Source organism: Aulostomus chinensis, chromosome 9 (genome assembly GCF_037954235.1).
Source record: "Aulostomus chinensis isolate RoL2024-O1b breed Wild chromosome 9, RoL_Achi_v1.0, whole genome shotgun sequence".
Taxonomy (NCBI): domain Eukaryota; kingdom Metazoa; phylum Chordata; class Actinopteri; order Syngnathiformes; family Aulostomidae; genus Aulostomus; species Aulostomus chinensis.
Window position 1 is genome coordinate 12837172 of NC_141328.1, and position 18712 is coordinate 12855883.

Consider the following 18712-nt stretch of genomic DNA (forward strand, 5'->3'; position numbering starts at 1 on the left):
AAACTGATTAAGAAAAAACAAATGACAAAGTTTGACTTTTATTCAAAACAAAAAGCATTATTCATAACTTCAGGTAATTAAAAAACATCAAAATAAATGTCTTTACTAAAATACATACATTAAGTCTTTTTGACACATCGTAGGATATACATTATGTACACTGCATTTCAGTTTCAGTGTCCAGATGTTTTGCTTTCGCACAAAAGCTGTTTTAAAAAAACATTTACCAGTTAATTGTCAACTACTGTTTTTAAAAGGCCTTCATGAAATACAGTTAGATAAACTTTGTATTCCATTTTACAATACTGGCTAATAGCAGCATTAAAAAGACTAGCATAAAATATCAATATATCAAAAGTGTTTTTTTTTCTCCTCTAAAATTAGATGTATGAAACAGTTAGTTTTACTTAGAGATTGTTCCATCATCGAGAGGCTCTGATGAAGCATCAAGCAGTTCAAACATATCAGTGATGACCTGCCACAGGCAGTTCTCCAAAGGAAAGTCGTTGTCAACCAGATTGACCAGGAAGTAGTTGTCGTGGATATACTTGATGATCATCCTTGAAGGAGATTCGTCTTCATACAGTTTGGCCCATTGTTCAATCCACAAGGCAAAGGCCTCATCCTGGGGAAGAATTTTGACCAATGAAATGTTTCTTAGTGGACGCAAATAAAGCCCTAAAGTAAGGACTCAGCAAAAGCATTTCTAAAACTTTTTAACCTAACAAATCCCTTTTATATGGAGCCCCAGAAGTGCAATGGTGCTTTAATTTTCTACCTAAATATCATGTAACGTTGCAGCCATAACTTGTGGAAGGTGTGCATACAAGATGATCTGTATAAATGTTGTGGCCATTGTGAATTCTGGCTACAAGTTGACATGTTAAGGGAATTATCAGGTCCACATACCATACAAAACTTGTGCACACACCTTTGCAACTCAAGGCCACAACTGGGGTTCCATATGTTTTTGTTTTTTATCTCAAAAACACTCAAAAATGGCCTACTCCTTTTGGTGCTGAAAGAAACATCAGTCCAACAAGAGATGCTTCATCACTTACTGACAAAGCTCAACAATAATAGTGCAAACTTTGATCACTCTGACTGCCTCTTGTCCCTTCTTATAACTTGGGCTAACTTCAACTGAATGCTATCTTTTTCCATGTGGATGTTATGTGGATCATGTATTATGTATCTGGACAGCATCCCTCCAGTTCCTCTGACTGAACCAAAATGAACCCATAATATTCTGGATATGGGTGTTGCCACCTTACACTGGTGAAATCACCGGGCGTTTAAGATTTTATTCACAAGTCTAGGTCAAAACACAATAGATGGATAGATCTTGTATTATCAGTTGAAAATTAATTGGTTGAAAATATGGTCCTTCCATCAAAGGAATGATCAACATGTCAAAAATGGCCTTCCTGGATCTCTGCAATTTCTTGTACTGTTCCATGTCATATTTGTTGTTAAAATTACAATCATCACTGACCCATTTGCAACAGTACACTATACTGGCTGCATTTTGTTTTTATTATCATCTTCACTAGATTACTTGATAGCTTCCAGACCCCAGGAGGACAAAATATCACTAAATTGGTGGGTAATGGGTATCCTTGTAAAACTGAATTAGCACCGCCAGTGGTTTAAAAGGACTGGTCAAGTTGCTGTTTGAACTGCTTACTGTGATGCTATTTGCACAGCTCATTGTGTATTGCCCCTTTTATCTTTCAAGCTTTGTTTCCTGCAGGAATAAAGTCAGCATGTGGACGATCTTTTGTGATTTCCTGCACATAAATAGGATAATATCTATCTTACCTTCCAAAACATAAAGCTGACTGGGTCAACAACTGTGGGCTGAACAATCTCCCTGCCAGGGAAGATCCCCCATGTCACTGCATTGGGCTGCATGTCAGGGGCATTGGTCAGGTTACGGCCCTGCATGAAGGATGGTCATTGTCACAAATTCATCTTTAATACAATCATTGACTCAAGGGCTTTCTGCTCAAACTTACATGCACATTTACAATGTGGTAGTTGACACGGGGTTCATACTTCTTCAGTACTTTGAGAAGGGCAGCCACATTTTCACTGGAGGTGAAGAACTCTAGATAGGCCTGATGGATACAGAGAATTAACCACTCCATTTAAAGCAATTGAGCATTAAAAAAAAAAAATCACAATGTGGTCTTACTTTCTGAAAGACGTAGCCTCCAGCAGGACCCCAGCCTACTACAGGGTCTGTGGAGGGTTTGCCATTGATGTTTGGCTGGGAGTTGATGGTGAGCACGCCTCGTCTGTTCACCTTCTCCAGTTCATCCTTCAGCAGGTTGGTCTCTTGAGCAAGAGGCTCATCATTCCATGGCAAACACATCACCTGGCAGAAGAGGAAACTTTACCTGTGATCACACGGCATATGGTCTTGGTCTTTAATTATGCGGGAAAGAGAATAAGTTCACATCCCACAAGCTCTATATACCTAAAATTGAATCTGCTGATAATGCAGACTGAGGTATCACATTTTTGATACCTTTATTTAAAAATTTCATTTTCAAAATGATTATTTGTTGGAGGCCCCACAGATTTGCAACCTTTATTCTTCATCTTCTTTTTCTGTGTTTAAGGTATATTGTTAAAAAAAAAAATCCAACCACTACTCAGGCAGAGAAAAAAATGACCACAAACCACTATGATGACCGTTTTATTTTTTGCAATTATCTCGCCAGTTGTTTTGGCCTAGTCTTCATCTGCCTCTTTCCTTCATTGGTCTTCTGTTTTAAAACTTGCACATTTTCAGACTTTTTCAATTGTTTACAATATGGATTGTCATCCGAATATGCTGACCTAACTTTAGAAAAAAATAATTTATAGTGGTTAATTTCTCATAAGTTGTTATAAATTAAAATGACAGAAAGAAAGAGAAACATGATAAAACTCTGTTTGCAACTTTTGTTAATTGTATCAACTCAAGCAACATCTATATTTGCACAAGTATCTGTGCTAATGCAAATGAAATGGATCCAAAGATTCTCTTGATTTTAGACAAAATTGTCAAAATGGTGTCTGCATCTGTCAGATGATGTCTCTGCAGTGTTATTAGTTATTAGCTAATATGAATGCAAAAAAATTTACTAATTTTTTGCCCAGTTTTTTAATCTGAGTCTCCCAAAAAGGTAACAAAAACCTGAAACATATCGAAATGATGGGTGGTTTATTTTATAATTTTTGGACCAAGATTTTGGCAGTTGTAATTCTTTAAATTAAACAGTCAAAAATTCACCACTCTGGCAAATGCGATGTTATCACCACCACCACCTACTTTTCTTCAGAGGAGCAGTTAGTTTTTCACCTATTCTATTGACACATGATACAGATTCTGTGTTAAAAAAATGTCTACTGCATGTCTGAAACTATATTTAAAAGTACTGCTTAAGTGGATGGTTTTGCTTTGACACCATAAAAACATCCTTTTAGAAGGGGTTTGTGCAGCAGGTATTTTTTTTTATTATTATTTGTCGAGTCAGATATTGACATGCAATCTCTATTTCATAAGATTTTTTCGAGGGATGGTTTTCTTAATTTATTTGAAATGGTACTCTTTGAGTGGGCGGCACGGTGGTGCAGTGATTAGCACTGTCGCCTCACAGCCAGAAGCTTCAGGATTCAAGCCCGGGCTCAGGCACGGGATCTTTCTGGGGGGAGTTTGCATGTTCTCCCTGTGCCTGTGTGAGTTCTCTCCAGGTACTCCGGCTTCCTTCCACAGTCCAAAGACATGCAAATGGGAACTAGGCTAATTGAATACTCTAAATCAGGTGTCTCAAACTGATCCAGTAAAGGGCCGCTGTGGCTGCAGGTTTTCATTCCAACCCAGCAAAAGCAACACCTGATCCAACAAATGAACTGTGTGGACACAGCTTAATTGATTTAAGTAGAATCAGGTGTTGCTTTTGCTCGGTTGGAATGAAAACCTGCAGCCACATGGCCTTTACTGGATCAGTTTGGACACCCCTGCTCTAAATGGACCGTAGGCATGACTATGAGTGTAAATGGTTGTCTATCTATATTGGCCCTGTGATGGACTGGCGACTCATCCAGCGTGTACCCCGCCTCTTGCCCAAAGGCTGCTGGTTAGGGTTCCAGCCCCCCGCGACCCTTAACAGGATAAGGGGTAGAAAATGGATGGATGGATGGTGTTTGATTTCTCCAAGAGAGGTCAAGACTTCACAGATATTAAATTAACAAGAAAAAGTAGAGGCTTCTGGTGATATCTTATGCCACTCAACTCATATTCAACTAAGTAGTGTTTTCCACAGGTGATGTCTCAATTTTGTCATCTGTTTTGAGACACAAATGTTGGGGAATCAAACCCAACCCTGAAGAATGGCAATAATTGTGCTGATTTCTATCTCTACATCCATCAGGGATTATAATTAGGTTGTTTTTTTTATCCAGATATAAACATATCATCCTGTGTATAAATGTTTTCCAAAGCTAAGAGTATGTGCACCAGGTTTTTTTTCTCATCGTCACAAATATATTCATTATTTCTCATGAGGGAGTTTTCTTTTTAGATATGGTTATTGTGATATGAAAGAGAACCAAGATTTCAGTAAAGGTTGTGCCCAAGTAAAATATGTAGTGTGGATAACATAATGTGCAAAGGCCATTGAAAACCTTCAAGAGAGAGGCATGATATCACCAGTCTTCATACAGACTGTATAAGTAATACTAAACGGTCTTGTCTTGTCTACCTTGTGTCCACTGGAGTTTGGTTTGGCTGTGATGTAGCAGGTGAAGACCTCATAGACACTTTCTTCACTCATGAGTTCTTCACCCCACATCTGCAGCAGTGCAGCTTTGGATGACTTGCTCTTCAAGTAGAACAAGTAGTAGTCATTCAACTCACCAAAAGCTGGGGAAGAGGAGTTACCCCTAGGGGAAAAAAATTAACAAAAGACAGTTATTGGAAGGTTAGCAATCCCCACTTAGATCCCCACTTCCCCTGGTGACCATGTCAAAGTATCCTTGAGTAAGATACTGAGCCCCAAATTGCTCTTGATGGCCCTGCGATGGGCTGGCGACCTGTCAAGGGTGTACCCCGTCTCTCGCCTAATGTTAGCTGGGATATAGAAAATCGATGGAAGGATGGATTATTATGATATTCAATACAATGTAGGTGGGGAAATGAGCCTTGAGGTTTTCACCACATGAAATATGTTTGTGTTATGGGTTGATGAATCTTACCATCTGCCATTGGGGAATTCATCCCAGTCTTGGGTTCTATAGATATAGCTCTTGGGTCTGGATGCCCAGAAGATGGGTCGCACATCCTCAACTTTGCGTTTAGGATGCGCACTCACTGCCCAGGGGAGAGGTCGTCTGGCAGAGAAAGCAAATTCTTAAACTACTTCCAAACACAAGAGCAAGCATACATTTAATTAAACAGGGTTAAGCTAACCAGACCAAAAATGGCAATATATGGGAGATTTTTTGTTTTTATATATATATAAAATCTCCCTCTCACCCTTGTAGGGTTCTGTGTCATCCTCACATCCTCGAGCTCAGGTCCTCTATCAGAGGCCTGGGAGCTTGAGGGTTTGGTGCAGTACCTTAGCTGTTCCTAAGAGTGAGCTCTTCTGGACTGAGGTTGGACAGATGTTGCTCCTGGAATCTGCTGGAGCGACTCTCCAAGTTTGGGGGTCACCGCCCCAAGTTGTCCTACTACCACAGGGACCACATCAGCCTTGACCTTCCACATCCATTTTAGCTGTTCTTTTAACCCCTGGTACTTCTCAACCTTCTCGTGTTCCTTCTTCCTTATGTTGGCATCAGCTGGAATCACCACATCTATCATCACTGTCCTCTTTGTTTGTCCACCACTACTATTTCTGGTTGGTTTGTCAGTAACCGTTTGTCAGTCTGGAAGCTTAAGTCCCTTAGCCCTGTTGTTCTCCATCACTTTTGGTGGTATTTCCCATCGGGATTTGGGTACTTCTCGTCCATAGTGGGTACAGATGTTTCTGTACACTATCCCCACCACTTGGTTGTGTCTCTCCATGTACACTTTTGCGTCTGGTGTCTTAGACCTCGCTACCTGCATCTTGGGTCTCATCTGGTGTGGTACACCTTGGCCTCTATGGCTCTTGTGCTGCCATGATGAGTGGCTCTGTGCTGTCTTTCAGTCCAGCATGTTCCAACCATTGGTAGGTGTTCTTGATATGCACCGCTTCCTTAATCTGGTGGTTGAACATGGCATGTAGGGGCTTGTCTGCCCACATCTGTACCTCTCCCTCCTCACTGTCATTGGGTTTCAGCTGTCTAAGGCATTCACTGAGCAGCTCATCCTGAGGGGCCATCTTCTTGATGTACTCTTAGATATTCGATGTCTCATCCTGGACAGTGGCTCTGGTGCACATGTCTTCATCCTCCCTCTTTACGCTTAGTGTAAGCCTCAGGATGCTGGACTTAGCGTGATGCCCTTCATGCATGGTGAGGAGCTTTCTAGTCTTGTTGTCTATGGCTTCTATCTTCTCCTTTGGCCAGCTTATGATCCCAGCGGGGTATCTGATGACTGGTAGTGCACACATGTTGATTGCTCAGACCTTGTGCTTACCATTCAGCTGACTTCTCAGTACTTGTCTTACTCTCTGGAGGCATTTGGCAGTGGTTGACTTCCTTGCTGCCTCCACATAGTTTCTATTAGCCTGTGGGATACCAAAGCCCTTGTAGCTGCTCTGGATGTCACCTATATTTCCTTGTGTTAGGTTGACCCCTTCTGTTTGGATCATCTTGCGTCTCCTTGATACCATCCGGCCACATTTGTCCAATTCGAATGACATCCCTATGTCGTTGCTGTAGATCCTGGTGGTGTGGATCAGTGAGTCAATTTCTCGTTCATTCCTGGCATACAGTTTAATGTCATCCATGTAAAACAGGTGGCTGATTGTTGCCCGCTTCACAATCGGTATCAATAACCTCTCTTTGTGATGATCTGACTGAGGGTGTTCAGGCCTATGAAGAACAGTAGCGGTGAAGGTGCATTTCCTTGGTATATGCCGCACTTGATGTTAACTTGGGCTATTGGCTTTGAGTTGGCCTCTAGGGTCATCTTCCACAAACCAATTGAGTTTCTGACAAAGGCTGTCAGTTTACAGTAGATGTTGTACAGTTCCAGATATTCTTGTATACATGTGCGTGGCACTGAGTCGTAGGGTTTCTTGTAATCATTCCAGGTGGTGCACAGGTTCGTCCATCTGCTCTCTGTCTCGGGTGATTGCTCTGCCAACCAGTAGCTGGTACTTTGCTCCTAGGTGTTAGTGCCAATTCTTTTTTGAGCCCTGTTCATGTATTCACCCATGTGCTTACTAATCTTATTCGCGATGATACCTGACAGAGGGTTCCATGTTGTGGAAAAGCAGATTATTGTTTAGTAGTTGGATGTGATGGGGCCCTTCTAGGGGTCCTTCACGATCAGGACTTTCTTGCCCTGAGTTAGCCACTCTGGGTGCATCCCATCCCTTAGCAGCTAGTTCGTCTGTGCTACCAGGCATCCGAGGAGTGCAGTTAGCTTTATCTCAGCCAGTATATGTGGATCATACCAGGGCCCTGTACTATTTTATTTTATTTTTTACTATTGCAAAAAACCACCAATGGAAATTCCTTGTAAGTACAAATATACTTGCCAATAAAGTCCTGTCTAATTTTGATTCTGATCTCTAGTATTTTGTATTTTTGTTGCTGTACTGGGCATCAGCTTGTTGGTTGTGGAGTCTGTAGGAGATGTAACTAGGAGATCTTCTGAATGTACTTTTGAATATATATACTACACTATCTATAAGAGATTAGGAGCTAATGTGATCACTGGAATTTTTTGGTATGTTTGTTTATCTGTTTAAATCAGGGGTGGGCAACCATGTGCCATGGAGGGCCGTGTGTATGCAGGTTTTCCTTCCAACCAAACACTTTAACAGGTGATTGCACTGATTAACACACCTTCAGCCACAGAAGAGTGTTAATCAGTGGAATCACCTATTAAAGTGTTTGGTTGGAAGGAAAACCTGCATACACACGGCGCTCCATGGCACATGGTTGCCCACCCCTGGTTTAAAGCAAAGTTCATGATGTGGATGGATTTTGATTTAATTTGGTGGGAAGATGGAACTTGGTTGAGGATGAATTGATTCTTTTTTTTCTTTTGATCAGTGCCAGGTCTGACAATTTCATATGGCTTAGGCCAAGGCTTTACAGCACCCCCTACTTGATGAAGACATCTTTGTATTGCCACCAGTGAACAGACACATACAATTTTGATAGTGTTGACTGAGTGGGAACTTGGCATTTTCTGTGAGCATACATGGAGATCACTGACCTGGGGTCTTCTTTCCACAGGCCCAGGTGTCGGAGGACCTCCATTGTAGCAACCTCTCGATTCAGTGTGTAGAAATGGAGACCTGGTACCTTACCGCTGTCCAAGAGCACTCGACACATCTCCACCGCTTGTTGGATTCCGTAGTTTCGGATAGCAGCATCATTGTCTTTGATGGGTTCAATGATTTTGGTAATCTCCTCTGGTACTTCAAGTTTTGACAGCTTAACAAGCTGACGTAGAGACTGGTATCCCTGGAGAAAAACAGCTGTACTTGGTTCTTTCCAGTCACGAATGACAGGGCAGTCACTGATCTGATATTTTGATCAATATTACTTTGAGGTATTTATGTAGAAACTTCCTTATGTTTTGTGCTAAAATTGATAAAATGATATAAATTCGAACTCCGCTTATCTTCTTTCTTAATGGTACTGTATTGTTTATAGTATCATGTCATGTAATCAAAAAAGTTGTGCAGAAAAATCACGTGCAACTGCACTGTCCTGAAGTCCACTTCTTACAAATGTGGTATTGTCAAGAAAGACTAAATTTTAAACATTCTTACGGTACGTTTCTAGTTTGCAGACCACTCAAATCTCTTTACAAAATATATGCACACTATTGGCAGATGGGACAAATCAAGGTGCAGACTGTTGCAGAAGGCATCAAGCTTAAGCCAGTAACTGTCAGATTACTACACAGCGATTTAACCACAGAAACTCCACCATGCCCACAGTGTAGACAGCTGCATTATACCTAAAACCTAGCTAAAACCTGGTTCTGGTGAGGAAGATGAGAAACTTCAGTGAATACACCCAAAGGGAATAATGGCCAAAAAACACAAATACAAGAAAACATGCCCCAAGCTTTTTTATAAGCTATAGGACTGGGTGAACATGGGACACAGTCAGCAACCAACTTCAAAGGCTTAATTCTAATAACAATGCGGAATTCCTTTTCGTGGATGAAGCAGTGCATTACCTGAATGGGAAAGATACCAGGGAGGATGGGACACATGATACCAATTGCTCTGCAGTCTTCTACAAACTTGAGAAAAGTTTCCACTCTAAAGAACAGCTGGGTGATTATAAAGTCTGCACCGGCATCCACCTTCTCCATTAGGTGTCGAAGATCCTCCTCATAGCCGTCTGCCTCAGGATGGCCAGTGGGGTATCCTGAAGCACACAAACATTTCAGTCACTGACTGACATATATTTCAGTTCATCTCTTTATTCATCTTGTGGGTGAGAGCATACCAGCAACACATATATCAAAGTAGTCATCAAACTCTGATCGGATATGTTTAACAAGGTCAACAGCATAGTTGAAGCCTCCTTCCTCTTCCTCCCAATCTGCTCCCAATGGGTCTGCGGAGATTTCAAAATAACACATATTAGCTTGCAGTCTTCTGCCATGTGCATCTCCAAAACCATTAAAATAAATATGAATAAAATTATTAATACAATTTAATGGGTTCATCCCAAACCATCTGGATTGGGTTTAGGTCAAGTGACTGTGGAGGCCAGGTCATCTGGCAAAGCACACCATCACTCTCCTTCTTGGTCAAATAGTCCTTACACAGCCTAGAGGTGTGTTTGGGGTCATGGTGCTGATGAAAAATAAATGTTGGTCCAACTAAACGCAAACTGGATGGGATGGCATGTTGCTGCAGGATGTTGTGGTAGACTTTCTGGCTAAACCAAAGATCTCAAATTTGGACACATCAGACCAAAGCACAGATTTCCACTGGTCGAATTACCATTCCTTTAGTTTCTTGGCCCAAACAAATCTCTTCTGCTTGTTTATTTTTCCTGATTTGTGTTTTTTTTTTGTAGCTATTTGACCATAAAGGCCTGATTCATTCAGTCTCCTCTGAACAGCTGATGAAGAGATGTGTCTGCTATAAGAACTCTGTGTGGCATTTATCTGGGCTCTAGTCTGAGGTGCTGTTCACTTGCGATTTCTGAGGCTGGTGACTTGGATGAACTGTTCCTAAGCAACAGAGATAACTTTATCTTCCCTTCCTGGGGCAGGCCCTCATGTGAGCCAGTTTCATCAGAGCGCTTGATGGTTTTTGCGAATGTACTTGGGGACACATTCAAAGTTTTTGCAATTTTCTGGACTGACTGACCTTCAGTTCTTTCAGTAATGATGGGCTGTCGTTTCTCTTTACTTAGCTGATTGGTTTTTGCCATAATATTTATAGCATTTACATAACATTGCTGAGATCAGGCATTTCCAGTCTCAAAAAGATGCAGAAGAATTGGTCCATGCTTTTGTCACTTCCAGGCTGGATTACTGCAATTCCCTCCAATCAGGCTGCACCAATAAGTCCCTAAAGACTCTTCAGCTGGTCCAAAATGCTGCTGCCCGCTTGTTGGCGAGAGCTGGTACAAGAGATTATGTCTCTCCTGTACTGGCTTGCTGCCAAATTCAGAATAGAATTTAAAATTCTTCTTCTAACATACAAAGTCCTCAACAATCAGGCACCTTCATATTTGACAGAGCTCACAGTCCCCTACTATCCAAGTAGAACCCTTCACTCCCAGGATACAGGGTTACTTGTGGTTCCTAGAGTTTCTAAAAGTTGAATGGGAGCCAGAGCCTTCAGTTATCAAGCTCCTCTCCTGTGGAACTGTCTCCCAGTTTTGGTCCAGGATGCAAACACCCTCTTTACCTTCAAGAGCAGACTTAAGACCTTCATTTTTGATCAAGCTTATAATTAGGGCTGCTTAGGCTAGCACTTAGATGGATCTCCAATGGTCCACTGGACTTCTCTCTCCTCCTCTCTGTCCTCCTATATGTGTCATACATAAATCATAGTCATATGTGTTACTAACTCGTCTTCTTCTTCTCTGGAGCCTTCGGGCTCCCCACATCTCAGATCCCGGGTGCTGCTAGAGGAGGCTACAGACCTGAAGAGGTTCAAGTGGCTACCGGCAGCACCACCTGCTCATGTCCCTGGCTGTCCATAGGTCTCTTCCCTTTCTCTCCCTCTTTATCTCTGTCCCTCTCTTTCCTTCTGTATATCTGTCTTCCTCTATTATCTGTCTTTGTCTCTCCTGCTCTCTTTCCCTCCAACCTGTCAAAGCAGAAGACTGTCCCCATTGAGCCTGGATCTGCTGGACATTCCTGCCTGTTAAAAGGAAGGTTTCATCACCACTGCTGCAGGATGTGCTTGCTCATGGAGAATTGTTGAGTGTAAATTCATTGAAGGAGTGTGGTACTAGACATGCTCTACCTGTAAAGTGTCATGAGATAACTTTTGTTGTGATTTGGCCCTAAACAAATTACTCAAATTAAGTTGACTAACATGAATTCTAACAGGTGTCAAATAGAACTGTCAAGAAATTCCACAAATGAACCCTGAAAAGGCACACCTGTTAAGTGAAAACCATTTCAGGGGACTACATCATGAAGCTCATTGAGAGAGGCCAAGGGTTGCAGCACTGTCAACGAAGCAAAGGGTGGCTACATTGAGAATCTAAAATATAAAACATATTATCTATTCTGATTATCATCTGCATGACCACATAAAAAATCCTACAGAGAAATCTTATCAAACTGTTAGGAAAAAACAACATCACACTAGAATATGGAACTGCTGAACTGAATTAGTCACAAAATATAGAGATAGTCCCACTAAAAAGCTATAATATTACATCAACAGACCTGCATAAGAGACAAATATGATTAAGAGCTATAACCAACTATTTGGATCTACTACAAATAGTATTAGGATTTAATATAGGTCTCCCTGAGCCACCTAGAACCCTGGCAGAGATACATCAGGATGCTCTTCATCGAGTTTAGCTCAGCCTTCAACACAATCATCCCTGACATCCTGGTCAGGAAACTGACTGACTTGGAACTCCCCACTCAGACCTGTCACTGGATTAAGGACTTCTTTTCTAACTGACCTCAGACAGTCAAGCTGGGTCTTGCTGGGGACTTCTCAGACACTGAGCACTGGGTCCCCACAAGGCTGTGTGTTGAGCCCAAAGCTCTACACACACTGCACCGCCGATTGCAGACTCGCCCACTCCAGCAACGAATGTCATTGTGAAGTTTACAGACGACACAATGGTGGTGGGGCTGATCACAGGGGGATGAGTCTGCCAACAGGGACAAGGACCTGCAACTGTCTGAGTGGTCCTCGGCAAACAACCTGGCTCTGAACACCACAAAGACAAAGGAAATCATCCTGGACTTCAGGAAGCACAGGACACATCCAGCCCCATCAACATCAATGGAGACGGCGTGGAGATGGTCCACATCTTCACCTTCCTAGGCACTGTAATCAAGAAGGCACAGCAGCGGTTGAACTTCCTGAGAGTGCTCAGGAGGAAAAACATCTGCCAGAGGCTGCTTGTGACCTTCAACTGCTTGACCATTGAGAGCATTATGAGATACTGCATTACAGTGTGGTTCTTCCACTGCACAGAGACAGAATGGAAGAGGCTCCAATGAGTGGTCAAGACAGCGCAGAAGATCATCGGCTACAAGCTCCCCTCCTTGGAGGACATCTGGCCGAGGCAATCATCGGCAACAGCACCCACCCCACCCACTACCTCTTTGACCTGCTGTGCTCTGGCAGGCGCTATCAGTCCATCAGGACCAGAACCAACAGACTCAGAGACAGTGTCTTCCCACAAGCCATGACTGCACTGAACTCAAAATAAAACACTCATAAGACATTCATTCCTCACTGCTGCTACTGTACATAAAACATGTCTTCATTGCCATGTGCACTGTACAATTTAAATTAAAATTATTTGTCAACATTTCTTGTTGTTTAGTATTTTCTTACATTGTATATTTATTTTTACTTGTACAGTATTTCTTTATTAACTTATTTATCTAAGTTTATATAGGAGTTGCACCCCAATTTTGTTGTATCTGATCATACAATAACAACAAAGGTATTCTATTCTATTCCATTCCATTCTGTTCTATTCTATCCTATTATGTGGTTTTTAATACAGTTCCTTTAATCTATAGCTACCCTGATTTTATACATATAGCTCTTGGCTTATTCCCAAGAACTGCAGGCGGGAAGAAACCAATTAACTATTTTGTCATGACTGGAAAAAACTATAAGTTGAAGAATATCCCCTTTCTTGCCTCTTTTCCAAATAATAAAAGGTATTCCAACTAATGGAATTATGAATGTAAACATATATTTATAACTGCACACTGTCAGCAGCAGATTTGCTCCTACCTCCTCTTAGAGCCATGATGTTTTTGAGGCCCAAATGCTTTGCTTTACCCAGGTAGCCAGAGATCTTCTCTTTGGTTTGGTTGCAGCAGGTCAAATGGAGGATGCTCTCAAGACCACAATAGTTGACTGCTGTGCTTGCAATCATCATTGATGAGGTTTCCTTGTCCGAACCTGGGTCCCCAGCTGGGTGCCAGGTAATGTCTATGAACAGTGGCCCTCCAGAGCCCATACGGTCAAATCTAAAGAAAAATGACATGGGAAAAAAGACAGACACTCAGGCATTAAAAATTGTACCAATGTGTCTTGCATGGTTAGTTAAAATGCTGAGCAGGGTCCCAAATTACATTTTTGTCTCATCTGCCAAGGTGGCTGATAAGATGATAAAAATCCACCCAATAATTTTTACAGACTCAAATAGTTAAGTTTGATTTAGTGTCACTTATACATTTGTTCATTGAGAGAATTCTTTAAGAATAGACCAGAGCAAATTTAACACATAAACATACAAAATCATTATACATAATCATCTAATAATTTATTTAATAAAACAGCTGTATATACTTAGGGCTTGTTCAGGTAGCTCTGAACCATTTTATAGCTATGCTGCTACAGGCTTAGACTGCTGGGGGACACATCTGGTCCAGTCCTCCCATCAAGCTGGCTCCCTGCCTCCCCTTCCAGAAGCTTCCTTCTTCAACTGTTATTAACATTTCCATCTTTCCCACATTTTGTATTGTAAACTGTTTTCTCCTCTGTAACAACATCTACTGCATGTCTGTCCGTCCTGGGTGAGGGATCCCTCCTCTGTCGCTCACCCTGAGGTCAGATTTTTCCCTGTTAAAAGGGTTTTCTATGGAGTTTTTCCTCAGTCGATGTGAGGGTCTAAGGGCAGAGGATGTTGTTATGATGCCATGTGAAGCCCTTTGAGACAAACTGTTTGTGAAAACAGGCTCTACAAATAAAATCAGAGAAACCTTAATACTGCAATAAGATCTGAATGCCAATTTACAACCATTTGAAATGTACACATGTGGGAATACATCAATTTTGAATTGTATTATTGTTAAGTTAAAAGCAGACTTAAGTTGAAAGTAGTTTTTTTTCCTCTAAACTTGTCAGTACATTGCTTTTGTAAATATAATTTTATATCAATCGCAGTCAACGACCTACGACCCAAAACAATTCATGTGACAAAACAGTAGAGGGCAGCGCGGAGCTAAAGTTCAGGTCGGTGAGGACCTGAGATTCACTTTGGTTTTGAGACAGATGAGACAAAGAAGTCCACGCTGCAGGGAGACATCAGTTTGGAGGGCTTCTGAGACGCTGTTGGTATGATTGTTTATTTATTAAATGTAGAATGTTTGATTTGATTCTTGCTTTTAAGTCGAAAGCATTCATTCTATGTTCAGTTTGACGGTGCGTCCGTGCCTTTGCTTTGATTTAATGTGCCGGCATGTGCGCATCAATTTGTTTGGCAACATGTGTGTTGCGCAGCGGTTGTGTGGTGACCGCTGTTAAATTGTTTAGTTATAGACATGGCAAATTTCATTTATTAAAGAAAAACGGCACTCGCGCACGTTAATTTATGTTGAATGATTTAATTTAGTTGTTTAATTTTGAACGATTGTGAGACCGTGCGCAAACTTGTGCTCGATATTTAATTAGGTGTATGTTTGTATCTAATACCATTTGCAGTATTTGAATTCATTGGAAAATTTAAATATATACACATGGTTAATTATTTGAACCATTTATTAGGAAATAAAGCCGAAATGAAATAATTAATTTGAAAATGTATTTAAAACATTCCTTTTAATTTAAAGTAAAAAGTAATAAAAGAATTACAACTTTGAGAAATGAAAATGAAAGTCAAGTTATTTGAGGAAAACGTTAGAAAGGTTGTTGCTTTCAAGTTATGTATTTCCTTTGAAATGTAAATTTGGAATGTGTTTGAAGTTGAGCAATAACTAATTTTGTGTTTGTGTGTTTAAAGGTTATCAACCTGCTACACTACTACTACTACCTCATGCAACTACTGTTATTCTCCTACTGGAAAACTGAACCGTCATTGAACACTACCTGTATGAAATAAAACCAAGAAAAGCTGAGTTGCCTGAGGCGTTCTGTGTCCACCTCAAGCCATTTTTCAAGTTTAGGCAGGAACTAATGTTGAACCCAAAATAACTTGACAGTTATCTTCATATGTTAATTTTCAGGCTTTTGAAAGTTTGATTTCAGTGACTAATTTGTTTAAGTTAAGTTTTAGATTCTGGAGCCACTCTTCATCTGTTTACACAAAAAGCAATGAACAGATTTTCACACAGATTTTACCAGGGTTGTCTCTTGGCCTTGTAAAGAATCAGGATCCAGAGCTGTGAAATTTTTGAAGGACTCAACATTGTGAGAAATGCCAAATTAGACATTTGAATCATTTAGTGTGATTTTACCCTTAAATACTTTGATTCCTTAATGATCAAAAACTTTCCTACTATACAGTGAGAGATTTAAAGTTTTTAATGTGTAAAGGTGGCAGTTGTTACCATCCCAACTGTATTACCTTCAGCCTTTTACTGTCTTAGTAATGCTTTTTTTGTTTATTTTTAACATGCTGCTAGTTGCAGCAACAAACATTTTCCAAAGAAAAACTTAAGTATGTTCAGGCAATACCTGCTATGACTCTGTTTTTATTTCGTACTGATGTCTATAATGTTTAATTTTGTAACAGGAAGAGGAGAAATATATTGAAATATGGTGTTTATGTTGAACAGCTTTCCCTTTTAGTTCCACCATGTGGCAATAAACAAATATTGGTAAGCTTATGACTACTCCTGTATTTCGCATCCAAACTTCACAAAACCAAATATGACCCCTTTAAGAAGATAAGGGTTTATTGCACATGCCTTGAGATAAGGTTGACTGCTCCACTTGCTGTACGGGGAGGAAAGAATTCAAGCGAGAACCAGCGATCTCCAGACTCTATCCTCTTCCGCATCTTGTCCCGCAGCCTGTCAATTCGGTCTGCATCCAGCACTGGTGTTGAACAGCGAGAGCTATCCTTGGAGCTCTCCCCCCCGCTGTTGCTTGCCCCACTGGAGTCGCTTTTGCCTGACTGGCAGCTACCATCAACTCGATGAACCTGGTTCACCATAATGCCAAATAATGCTGTGAAAAAAGGACAAAAAAAATGACTCATCAATGTCTTGTATATTTTAACAGAAGGCAAAACGCATCACATTAAAATCTATCAGTTTTCAAAAAAAAAAAAAATCATGTAATGGACCACCAAGAGTTGCAGTCCCAGTTTAATTTTTTATTTTTAGCTCAATAGATTTTAGCACATACACTGGTACAGAAATGAGTCCTACATCTCAGACATGGGTTGGGCCACAATAATACATCATGTTTGTGACACACTACATGCAGATATATTTCAGAAGAGATTTGATTCAAGATGTAGCATCACAGATCTGACACTCAAATCAATCAATCAAATCCTTAATTGAGTGAGAACCAGTGGCCTCTGTCACAATGCCATAAAGACCAGACTGGAAGACACTAAAAGAATACAAATGTATAAATAGTATAAAGTATTTAAGTATAACTGGGCTGATTTGTACTTAAGTGTACATGTGTCTTGAAGCATGTGTTAGCTGCAATAGTTTTCACCCAGCAAGAAAAAATGACAAATCCCAATTCCCACTGCACATGTTCAATCTAGTCCATGATCACCACGAGGAAGCACCCTGATGCAGACACTGCCAATTTTAGAAAGACAAAATATCCCCCAACTCTGTTCCACCCAATCCATTTTTGCCAGAGACATAGCAGTGCTTATTTTTTAGAAAAAAACAACTTTACACTCTAATCGTTTCGTTTGTCAGTTTTAATGTTTCATTTGTTAGCGCCAAGGTAAGACAGTTAGTGGCTAAAAAAAGTCAATTTGTTATTTTCTTAAATGATACAATGTACCCCAAGCAAAAATGTCATTGTATTAATCTTCTTTATTTTAAAACTCCTGCCTGACAAGGGGATGACTCTCAAAATTGCGATAAGAGCATGTGAAGTTATGTTTAAGGACAGGGGAAATTCAGCAGATTTAATCTGAAAAATTGCTAACCAAAGAAAGGTGCGGCAGGTTACCATAACAAGTCAGCTTCTACAAATTACCAACAAACTAATAGGAGAATTAAGAAAATACCAGGGAAGAAGACACATTATCAAAATATATGCATTGTGTCTACGTCCTACTAAAGTAACTCATCACATGAAGAAGTTTGGGTTTCTGTCGTCTGTGGCCCACAATGTCAATGTTCGCGATTGAGTTATGGTTATTTCGAAATTATGTTACAAAGTAATTTCACATTTATCATAATCATTATTTCATAATGGTATATTTAATCAGGTTATATCACAACAGCTGAAACATTTCACTCCACTGTGAAAGACTAGTCCATTCATTTTCTGCGTGATGCAGAGATAGCCGACACGGATGTGTAATTTGCATCATAATTTGTGTACACCGGTTTAAAAGAGCTCCAAACTATCGATAATATGTCGAAAAGATTCCAACCACAACAGTGTCTCCTCGAAATGGAATAGTAGTAGCAAAAGCCGCCTTGAGCCTGTTAGAACCATTAAGTGGACAACGGCTAGCTGGCTACACGAATGTTGGTAACTTTAGTCTATTCAGTTATGAATAGAAATGACAATAGTAAGCAACTCGCTTAGTTTTAATAAAACAAGCTTCACGCTAACCCTAGTCATATGCTCGTAGAACGATGTGTGGGTTGGGGAAAACACCACAAAATTTACTTGTCCCACTTTCACAGACGATTGTCTTTGTATCGCCGGTGTCCCAGACAATCCCATCCATCCAGAGAAGGAGCTACAAAGTGAGGAGGGAGACGGAACGACCCCTTTTGCCAATGCAGTGCGAGGTGGCCTCCATGCGGCGGTGCTGACCGGGAACCAATCCCTTTTCCTTCTTCTTCTTCTTCTTCTTAATGTTTTTATTCTGATACTGCTTCTTCTTCGTTGGCGTTTTACAGCTCTGGCTATCCAAGGACTTGCATTACCGCCGCCCTCAAGTTCTCGTCACTCTCGGGCAGTACCAGTCATTTAAA

General features: G+C 40.7%; 1 protein-coding gene across 3 annotated transcripts; it reads right to left on the minus strand.

Moving 5' to 3' along the window:
• Nucleotides 1–35: 35 nt before the first annotated feature.
• mthfr (methylenetetrahydrofolate reductase (NAD(P)H)) lies at nt 36–18680 on the minus strand. 3 transcript variants are annotated; one of them, XM_086213849.1, is made up of 12 exons: nt 18411–18680; nt 16490–16751; nt 13590–13828; nt 9625–9735; nt 9350–9543; nt 8372–8622; nt 5248–5382; nt 4755–4935; nt 2198–2380; nt 2019–2120; nt 1822–1941; nt 36–625 (listed from the first exon to the last, which is right to left on the minus strand). In XM_086213849.1, exons 1-12 carry the CDS (start codon nt 18460–18462, stop codon nt 404–406), a joined length of 2052 nt encoding a protein of 683 aa, XP_086069975.1. In that variant the 5' UTR covers nt 18463–18680; the 3' UTR covers nt 36–403. The 3 variants fall into 3 exon arrangements, with proteins under 3 accessions (XP_086069975.1, XP_086069974.1, XP_086069976.1); XM_086213848.1 differs by having other exon boundaries at nt 18402–18680; XM_086213850.1 differs by having other exon boundaries at nt 18345–18680.
• Nucleotides 18681–18712: the final 32 nt, after the last annotated feature.